This window comes from Miscanthus floridulus, chromosome 18, assembly GCF_019320115.1.
Source record: "Miscanthus floridulus cultivar M001 chromosome 18, ASM1932011v1, whole genome shotgun sequence".
Classification (NCBI taxonomy): domain Eukaryota; kingdom Viridiplantae; phylum Streptophyta; class Magnoliopsida; order Poales; family Poaceae; genus Miscanthus; species Miscanthus floridulus.
The window spans coordinates 67,496,991-67,507,314 of NC_089597.1; the positions used below are offsets into that span (position 1 = coordinate 67,496,991).

The window sequence follows — 10,324 nt, forward strand, 5'->3', positions numbered from 1 at the left end:
TACTAGTAGTAAAAGCTATTTTTGTCTGTATTGCTTCAAGTAGATATAGATGAGTTAGATTTTCCATAGTGGTGATATTCAAATTTACTTCTTGTCCTTAGTAGGAAAATCAAATTTCTCTTCTATTCTTGATGTCAAAACTAAATCAAGTTGAGTTTTGATATTTGAATATTCCTGAATCATCCATGTGACGTCGCTCATCATCGTCCCCTCTGGAACTTCTCTCAAAATGTAAGAACTGAGAATTTACACAATGCCGTTTAATGATGGGCATGACAGATTTTTCTCTGGCTGCATAGTACTGTTATTCCTAGAAATGCTTATACATTTTTCATGAGTTTTAGAAAAGCTTTATACTTAGGTCTTATTTAGTTCCTCCTACTAAAGTTTACTCCCTGTCACATCAGATGTTTGGACACATGCATGGAGTATTAAATATAGATTAAAAAATAACTAATTGCACAGATTGCGACTAATTTGCGAGATGAATTTTTTAAGCCTAATTAGTACATGATTTGACAATGTGGTTCTACAGTAAACATGTATTAATGATAGATTAATTAGGTTTAATAAATTCGTCTCGCGGATTACTGACGGATTCTGTAATTTGTTTTTTTATTAGTATCCGAATACCCCATGCAACACCCACATGTGACACTCAATGTGACATCCCTAAACTGTACTCTCTGAATTTAAACACCACCTTCAGGATAAATGGAATTATGAATCATATGGTCATTAATATGGCTTATTTTAGATGAGTTGCTTTTCTTTCTTCATTACCTCTGCAATTAATCCAAAAAATCATTTGCGATACTCATTTAAGCGCTAGCCTTTAGCAAACCAACATTTTTTTAACAGAAGTGGACCCCATCTGACACTGTCCTTGTGGCGTGGCCTGGCTAACACGTCAGATGAGAGAGAAACACGTTGGCTAGATATAGAGGACGGCAACTGGCAGCAGTGCACACAGCACGTAGAGCACGCAGCGGGCTCGCACTAGTAACGTCCCTCGACCCTTCTCTCTTTCCCCTTCCTTTCCGATCTCCAATCTCCGGTAATCCATCCATCGTTTACTTGAACAACCTTCAATCTACCACCGCTTGAAGGCTCACTAGCAGTCGTCTTAGCAGTTAGATCGGAGAAGGATGGATTGGCAATCAAGCAGCACCGGGATGAAGGGACCCTTCCGATTCCTGCCGGCCGAAGTGAAAGAGATGGAGGAGCGCCTGTTCCCGGTCACCAATCGCAGGCTGGATCACATCCTCATGGATGAGCTCGCTGTGAAATTTAGCTACTTCCGGGGCCTTGCTGGCATGACTCCCGTCAAGCCAAAGCAGGTACATGGCTAGCTCTGTGCATCGATGTTCCAGATATTTCAAATTCCTCCTCCCATGAACCTTTTTCATTCGGGATCTGGGGATCTGGGCTGGGGGGAACTGATGCAGGTGCTCAACTGGTTTCATAACAATCGTAACAAGCATTGCCCCAAGGTAGCCAGGAAAGCACATCCTCCGGTGGTGAGCACAAGGGAGTTTTGGGCCAACCATCAGCAAGCTCGAGGCTCCTCCCTCAGCAAGTTGAAGCCAACGGTCACTACGCACGCAGGATCTTCGTCTTCCTCAGGTGATAGATGTTACCTGTGACTATGATCACTGATGCTTCTTTGCGTGGATGTGCTAGTCGCTGGTTTTTAGGAAGACAATAATAATGGAACAACACAGTGAGCGAGTGATCAAATCTGTGAACTGAGTTATGATTTATGAGCATATAAGTATTATGCTCCTTATCTTGATCTGTATGTAACTCAGAGCCATGGAATTGATAGTGAGCGCCTAAATGCTGTATTATTTCATCTGACGTAGAAGGTTTGTTTCCATTTCATGCTAAAAAAGCTAATAATAAACTGTAACTCTGCGTGCAGCCTTTTAGTTCCATCATACTTCATCGTCGTTGTTCCCTTACTTGCTAAATGAATGTATTGCATCCTTTTAGGATCTATGAACTTGTTTGTTGCCCATGTTTACATGCCTCCTCATAACTTCCCGGCACTTCTTTTCTATTATTAGGATATATAATGCTACGTTCTGTTTTTATTCTTGCTACACATCGATATGCATCACAAAAACATGACAATTATCTCCAGGGCAGTATTAGGATATTGCTATATGTTATGATTTTATTCTTGCAACTGATATGCATCACAAATCCATGACAATTGTATGTCATGCATCTTCCATCTGCTCATTGTTATTAGCATTATTTGAAAATCAGGGAATAATTATATCATCGATGGTCACACCAAGTATGAAGCTAAGTCAGCTAGAGATGGCGCTTGGTATGGAGACTCTTGCACCTGGCCTTCTTATATTTTGCTTTTTGATTGATTGCCACATATTACAAGGTTTTCAATTTTCAAAAAGTGACGGGGGACGTGGTGACAGGGGATGTGGTTATATATACACGTCTTCCTTCCTGTGCATCTAATTTCTGGACGGACTACTCATACATAAACTTTTTAAGCCCTTTATATCTTACCATGTATATTCTCTTATGCACTTATTAATAAAAGTAACAAAGTGTTAATCGATATAGTGTTTTAATGTATTTATGTGCCAATCAAGACAAATTATCCCTATTAGCTTATCATTGTATCCGCGGGTCCCTGTTTTGATATATGAGTCAAATAAAATAATCTAGCTGACACAGCTTATATTCCAAATGATAGTGTGTCTAGGTCTAACGGATTTTTCCAACGGTCTGGAGGAAATTATATCATAAGCAAAAGATGTTAAATGCATGTCAGAAAAGGGATTGGATAACCCTATGAAGTGCTGCCTGAAACTTGATCATTTGTACAAAGTGCTTTCTACCCTTCGTCATTGAAACCGGCCGTTTGTATATATATAAAAAGTTTTCTATGCAGCATTTTTAAAGTTTTATTCTTCATATGTGTATCACTATATATTGCAGGTTCGATGTCCAAGACTTCGTGGCTCAAAGGTTTTGCGAATCAGGTGATTTGGTAAGAAAATCAAATTTTGATGATGTTGATAAAAAGTAAAGGCAGCCGTTATTTATTTGTGCAATAAGCATCTGTTAGTCATAGCAACATACATATGATTCCATTATCATTTGTATGTACAGGGAGGAAACCCTGAGGCTAAACGCAGTAAGTTAGTCTGTGATATAGGTTGCTTTGGCACTCGTGTTTGTTACACTCAGATAGGTCAATATTATGGACTCCTAGCTAGGTGGTCTCAGTATATTAAAATTTTTTGAGGCAGGAGATATTAAGGTATAATGACATTATGAGACATTCCAACAAATCTCAGGCAGCTAGGCAGAGGAAATAAAGAAGATTTGAAGATGTGGTTTATTATTATAAGTTTCTGTAGGAGTGTATATATTTTTGGCATAAAAATTAGTTTCTTTGCATTGCATTGCTAGTTGGTGTACACTAGCTAGTTTCTACAAGTCGCCCCATCATGCCGCACTACTTTGACTTCCCTATTACAGAATACTTGTTAACATTTATCAGCTTCTATATAGTTAACCACCCCCTACCATGTAAAAAATACTTTGGCGCCAAAGAGTGAGCCAAGAAATAAAAGCGAGGGGGTGCTGTACTGAGAGGCCTCAAAGCAAGGCAAAGAAAAGCAACAAAGGAGCAACCGTGAGAGGGGCTGCAAAACTATTATAGAGAAGCTATACAAGGCAGAAACTCAAGGTGCTTAACATCACTGAATATGTGGCTCAGGCTCAGCCCTCTATGGGCGTGTTTGGAATGGAGTCTACAGACCGCACGGTGCGGTATGGGAAACATGGCCATCCCACCGCGGCATGGGAAACGCGGCCACAGTTCATTTTTGTGGTGCGCTTGCCGGGTGCGGCGAAAACAATCGCCACCGCCGCGGGGCATTTGGCGCGATTATGCACTTGTTTTGGTGGCCACCGCAAGAAACGCGGACACAAACACACCCTATGTTTGAGCATATGGCTAAGATTAAGGCTGGTCATATGGTGTGCGCAGCTGTCTCATCATCATAAAATTTACTCTGCACTACAACCTTCCATTACATGCTAGAGAAGCATCACTGGGCGACCTCTCCTCGTACCTCTCTGCCCTACCATATAGGTTGCATTGTTTTGATGCATGTCTCCACATAACTCTCCGTGTTGTCTCCCTGGGTGACGGGAGGGGCGACAGCCGCCGCCTGAAGCAAGCCCGCCCTAGCTACCCAGCTCTCGCCGTTGTCGCACATCCTTCTCCCCCCTTCTTCCTCCCACTCCTCTCCTAAACTCATCCTCTCTGTTGTGTTCCCCGTCGAGTGGTCCTCGCTCCAATCAGATATGTGCTTCTAGGGGCTAGATCCATGTGCATGGGACCCGGATCTATGGAGGATGCAGGTGCTCGGCACGGCTTGTCGGCTCCCGGCAAGCTCCGGCTATTAGCTATCGTGCTGCCTTGGTAGTGGTGGCGGCGGTGTTGCTGGCCATGGCATGGGCGGTGCTGGCTGTGCTGGTGACCACAGCGGCGGTGATGGCCACGCTGGTGGTGACAGCAGAGGCCGCGCTACTGGTGGTGGTGGTGGTGACAGCTGCTATCATGGTCACGCCTATGCTGGGGCTCATACATCGTGCTTCGATAGATTCTTGGCGAAAGTATTCCCATTTTGTAGCCAGTGCCGACGACGATGGCACTTGCTCGTGTGTCATGCTCCTCGGAGGCGTCGTTGAAGATCGATCTTCCTTTGTTGCATGTGGTCTCTAGGTGAAAACCCAAGTCCGATTCCTCGGACAAGTCACGGTGGCATCTTTGTATGTCAATTCCTTCCGGGAGGTGTTGCTTTGGACACCACCATTCCCTGTATGCACAAGCTGTCAGAGATTTGTACTGTGCCTATGTGTGCTTTATATCCTTCTTCACAATGGTTTGTCCTGCTATTCTTGTTTGGGTCATCCTTCCTAGCGGAAGCTTTGCCACCGTCGTTTGGCTTTCGTGGTGGATACATGCCGCTACCGTTTTCCGCGGATGCTTGGCTGCTGCAGATCCCTTCTCTGATGGATGCTTTGCCGCTGTTGTCGCATTGCTTTCTCTCTTGCAGATGCTTTGCTGCCGAGGTTGCTTTGGACCCTTCTCTAGCGGATGCTTTGCCGCCATTGCTGCTAAATGCTCATCTTGGCTTATCTATGGTGGACATTTTGTGCCACCATGGTCTTGCCTTCTATGTAGGCAACCATTGTGTCGATGTGTTTTGTTCTTACAGGCCTAGTTTGTTTGTTTGGGCGTTGAGGCTGGAGGCCCCCTCCCCTTGCCTTTTCTTCGTGTTATGGTTTGTTTCTAGTTGTCTACCACTGTCTTGGTGGTTTGTAGCCTGCGCTACAAGGGCTCTCTCATACTTGGGTCGTGTAATTCTATGTCTCTTAATGAAACACGTGCTTAAGGCAGCACCAGCATGTTCTAAAGAAAGAAGAAGCATCCAACAATGATGATTGAACAATACCATGATCCTTGGTTGGACCCTCTAGAAGCATGTGTATTATGTAGATCTAAAATAATTCAAATTAGTACGCTATATACTGGAGATAACTCTGACACTATCTTACTTTGTATACATAAACTTGCACATATATATTTATTGGCCTACATGCTTTCCAATTGTAACATCTACGCAATTTATATATGTTTAAAAAATGCTTGTATAGTTTCCTGGACATGCCAGAATTATTTTTCTTATATGTTCCCTGTTTGTGTAGTTTCTACTGTCATTTTATGTTGTTCTGACTGCGTGTGCCATTTTTTGCTTGCCTTATGAATCAGAAACTATTGGTTCATTTTTCTGTATTTGGAGCAGAGGAAGCTGAATGGATCAATGCTCGTACATGTTTGCGGCAACGCTCAGTGCCATACAAGGCCACAGAATGTGCAAATGTTCATTGTTGGGACCCTGTTCTTTGTTATAAGGTATTGTAATATTAAACTCCCTTTTGCTGCTACCTTAATTAATATACAACATCTACATTCAAAGAAGAACTTTTGAGATGGACGGTAGTTAGTTTGGTCTATCTATCCCTAGAATTGCGCATTCAATACTCAATAGTATATACTTGGTATGCCTATATCAAAAAGGGTTTTCAAGTTAGTCTATTCTTTTATACACTAATGTTTTAGATTATACTAGCTAGTTCCCTCCATTACAGAAAGTTAATAGGTTTAAGTTTTGTACTTTATGATAACTCACTTATCTGATTAACTTTTATCTGAGATTCTAGAAAATAAATTAAAATATACAACACTAGATAATAGATGCACTATTAAGACATATTTCATGGTGGTTTTAATGAATGAAACTAGTTTAACGGTGCAGTTTTAGTTGTTCCAATTTTTTTATAGATTTGTTAAAAAATAAGTATACATTAAAGGTTGATTATGGAAGACATCATGGGGTGTGGTGCCATTGGAGGAATAGAAGAGTGAAGAAATGAGTACAGTGGGAAAATGATAAGCTAGAGCGAGACTAGATATGAGTTGAGTTAATATTTCTTAATACTTGTGATTCAGGGCGGCTTCATTCTTCGTATAGTACCTGTACTAGAATTGAGTTCCGCAAAAGGCTAAGAATTTATTTTTGTGGATAGTTCCTTTAATTTTAATGTCAGCAAGCTCTAAACAATTTTTAAGATGAACATACAAACATATGAAACAAATAAACTAGAGTACTAATATACACATAAGTCACACCCATATTAAAAAAAGGAACTTTTAGAAAAATTACAGTCCATCATAACAGGTGCCCTTGTAGTACCCGGCAAGTCCACACTTACTGCCATCGCTTGTGTCCCATTAGCGTGGAAGAACATCAAGCTATCATCTGAAAACAGCAGGTGGGACACAACCAGCGTCCTTCTGCACACTTGTAAGCCATGTATAAGTTCTCCTGATATCTCCTGCTGCAACGCTCACTACAACATACAAGATTAGTAGGGGCGGCTCATGGTCATTTGTACGGGCGGCTAGATATAGAGCCGCCCCTACAAATCCGTTTCGAAAACTTCTCAAATCTGGGCAAAAAAATTAGGATTTTTTTTAATCCAGAGAGGCCGCCCCTACAAATAGGGTTATTTGTAGGGGCAGCTCATAATACTAGCCACCTCTACAAATGGATTTGTAGGGGGCAACTCGTTTGTGAACCATTTGTAGGGACGGCTCATTATAGAGCCGCCTCTAAAAAAAGGAGGTGTTGCTACAAATCCTTTCTGTAGTAGTGACTTTGTACAGACCATCAGCAATAATCAGAAATAAATAAGGCAACAAAGGATCACCTTATTAGCGTAGCCGTCATGTAGGTTGGAAGCTGTCTAGCATGACACCATTGAAGCACACCGCAGAGCATATAGTGGTAACACACGCCATGACCAACTGTACCCATTTTCGATGAAAGCCCAGCTTCACAAGAACATTTTTGACCAACTGTACCCATTTTCGATGAAAGCCCAGCTTCACAAGAACATTTTTCCAAATAGCTCCAGTCCACCCGATCATATGCCTTGGCCATATCTAGATTGTACACAGAGAAGAAGTTACTCCTATTTGAATTATCATCCTATATAGCATGAATACACTCAAAAGCAATCAACGCATTGTCAGTAATTAGACAGTTGGGAATAAAAGCGCTTTGGTTCTCAGAAATTGAATTATGAAGTAAAGGCCGCAAATGATTTACCATGCATTTAGTAACAACCTTATAAACGACAATGCAAAGGCTTATCGGCCTATAATTCTTTACCTTCTTCTCCGAGAACTTTAATTACTTTCGGTATGAGCTCTATAGCGGTATCATTCACACCCTTCGGCATGTGCCCATCAACAAAAAAAAGGCATGTACTTACTTACATCTTCCCGGAGTGTCCCCCATTCTCTATGGAAGAAGTGGACAGGGAAGCCATCCGGGCTCGGGGCCTTTAGCGGACCAATCTGAAACTGCAGCACGTCAGCTACATCCTTCTCTGCAAAAGGCTTACAGAGAGACATATTCATCTCCTCGCTAATACCGCACTCAAACAATGACGTTATCACTTGGGGTTCAACATTAGGGTCCTTCGTGTAAAGGTTGTTAAAACAAGAACTTACGAGCCCTTCCATCAATAGTGTATACTTGGTATGCCTATATCAAAAATAGTTTTCAAAGTTAGTGGATTATTTTATACACTATAATGTCTTAGACTATACTCCCACCATTTAAAAAAGTTAATAGGTTTAAGTTTTGTACTTTATGCTAAATAAAACTTATCTAATTACCTTTTATTTGAGATTATAGAAAATATATTAAAAATACAACACTAGATAATAGATGCACTAATAAGACATATTTCATGGTGGTTTTAATGAAACTAGTTTAGCACTGTAGTTGTAGTTGTTCGCATTTTTCTATAGATTTGTTAAAAAATAACCATAGATTAAAGGTTGGTCATGGAAGATATATCATGGGGTGGGGGTGCCATTGGAGTAATAGAAGAGTGAATAAATGAGATACTATGGGAAAATGATAAGCTAGAGTGAGACTAGATATGAGTTGAGATAATATTTCTTAATACTTGTTATTGAGGGTTGGGTTTCTTTCTTCATACAGTACCGGTATTATAGAATTGAGTTCTGTAAAAGGATAATAATTTATTTTCATGGACTTCCTTTAATTTTAATGTCAGCAAGCTCTAAACAGTTTCTAAAATGAACATACAAACTTATGAAAGAAATAAACTAGAGTATTGAATATACACATAAGTCACAACTATATCGAAAAAAGGAACTTTTAGAAAATTACAGTCCATCATAAGAGGCTTGAATAAGGGACTTTTCTTTATGTTTGCTTATGTTTGTGTAACATTGTGAAAGAATCAACAACATAGAAGTAATTTATTTGTCTTCATATTTTCTTGTTCCGTAATTCTATCGCTTACCTTGGTAGTGTTGTCTCTCATGAATATATACTTCTGTTCTACACTGTTCAGGTAAGTGAACACAGTGGTCTCTATTTTGATGCTGAAGTGCATGCTATTGAAAGGAAAACGCATCATTCAGGAGAAGAATGTGATTGTAAAATCCTTGTTCTTTATGTGCATGATAATTCTGAGGTACTTTACTTCTAAGATTGTCCATTCACTAACTACAATTCAGTTATTGTACTAATTTATATGTCTATGCGTTGAAAATTGATAATTGTAGTAGATGCAGTTGCTGACATGCTTTATATCAGTTTTTTCAATGGACAGACTCTGCATATTGTTGCTCCTTTTTTTATTTATTTTTAAATTTAGATGCCCTATAACTATTGACCCATTGAGGAACAACCCATATGCTTGAGTAAATTGCACTATATGTCCTTAAGTTGTACAGCTGTTTCATTTGGCAGTATGAATTTAGATTCTTCAACTTGAAAAAAAAATATTTTGCTCATTAATCTCAACAAGTACATGCGAATTAGGTTAACTACATTGAATCTTAATGCTTTAAGTGAACTACAATTTAATATATTGTATTGTTAATTTCATAAAGTATGCACTTTTTACATTTAGTGAATCGTAAGCTAGATTTCAACCTTAAGCTTTTATATTGTTCTTTGCTTGATACTAGATTTTCATTTAATTTTGTAGGATATTGTTACACTGAGGAAGTTATGCCGTCGATATGTAGGAGATGACTACAAACCTCAAACTTCGTATGAGCGACTAAAAGGAAAGAAATAGCTTAGTAGCTCAAGAAAAAAATGTAGCATCAATTTGATGACATGTTTAATATAGTACCTTTTTAGAACAATGTATGTTTTATTTATTACAATGTATCTTAGTGGCTCATGAGTATTCCTACAGAATGGAAACTATTATTAATTATGTAAAGACGTAAGACTTCAGGTCAAGGCGGAAATACTTGTGTTTGTGAAGTTGATCAGAGTCACACTACAAGAGAAATGGCCTTCTGTAGGGGTACAAATTGTATCACTACTATGGAAACAATTTTTAGGGGCTGTCAAAAATAGTTATGAGAGGTGGTTTCAAAACTTCTACTACGTCATCGATTGTAAATGTCTAGTATTTATTAGTATTAGTGCCATAAATGCTACATGGTAGTCCTTCAGTCCCTCCTCGTGTAGTGAATAAGGCTGTTTACTTGGCAAGTGACGATGTGTACAAGGGTTATACTCGAACAATGCAATAAAAAACTAGATGTTTGTACTTTTTTGCAAGTGAAAATCCCACATATCTCATAAGAGTGAGGACATCAATGCACTGGACATCATAAATGAGAAACACCAACCATAGTTTT

The 10,324-nt window shown here is 39.6% G+C and overlaps 1 protein-coding gene across 1 annotated transcript; it reads left to right on the forward strand.

Moving 5' to 3' along the window:
• The first annotated feature begins 1,148 nt into the window (after window positions 1-1,148).
• LOC136520453 (protein SAWADEE HOMEODOMAIN HOMOLOG 2-like) lies at window positions 1,149-9,747 on the forward strand. The gene is made up of 7 exons (XM_066513990.1): window positions 1,149-1,340; window positions 1,449-1,626; window positions 2,275-2,338; window positions 2,974-3,025; window positions 5,825-5,968; window positions 9,013-9,135; window positions 9,655-9,747. Exons 1-7 carry the CDS (start codon window positions 1,149-1,151, stop codon window positions 9,745-9,747), a joined length of 846 nt encoding a protein of 281 aa, XP_066370087.1.
• Window positions 9,748-10,324: the final 577 nt, after the last annotated feature.

Coding starts and splice junctions, on each gene's coding strand:
- LOC136520453 (XM_066513990.1), top strand. CDS start 1,149: ATGGATTGGCAATCAAGCAGCACCGGGATGAAGGGACCCTTCCGATTC. Junction 3,026..5,824: donor TTTGCGAATCAGGTGATTTG/GTAAGAAAATCA, acceptor CTTATGAATCAG/AAACTATTGGTTCATTTTTC. Junction 5,969..9,012: donor ACCCTGTTCTTTGTTATAAG/GTATTGTAATAT, acceptor TACACTGTTCAG/GTAAGTGAACACAGTGGTCT.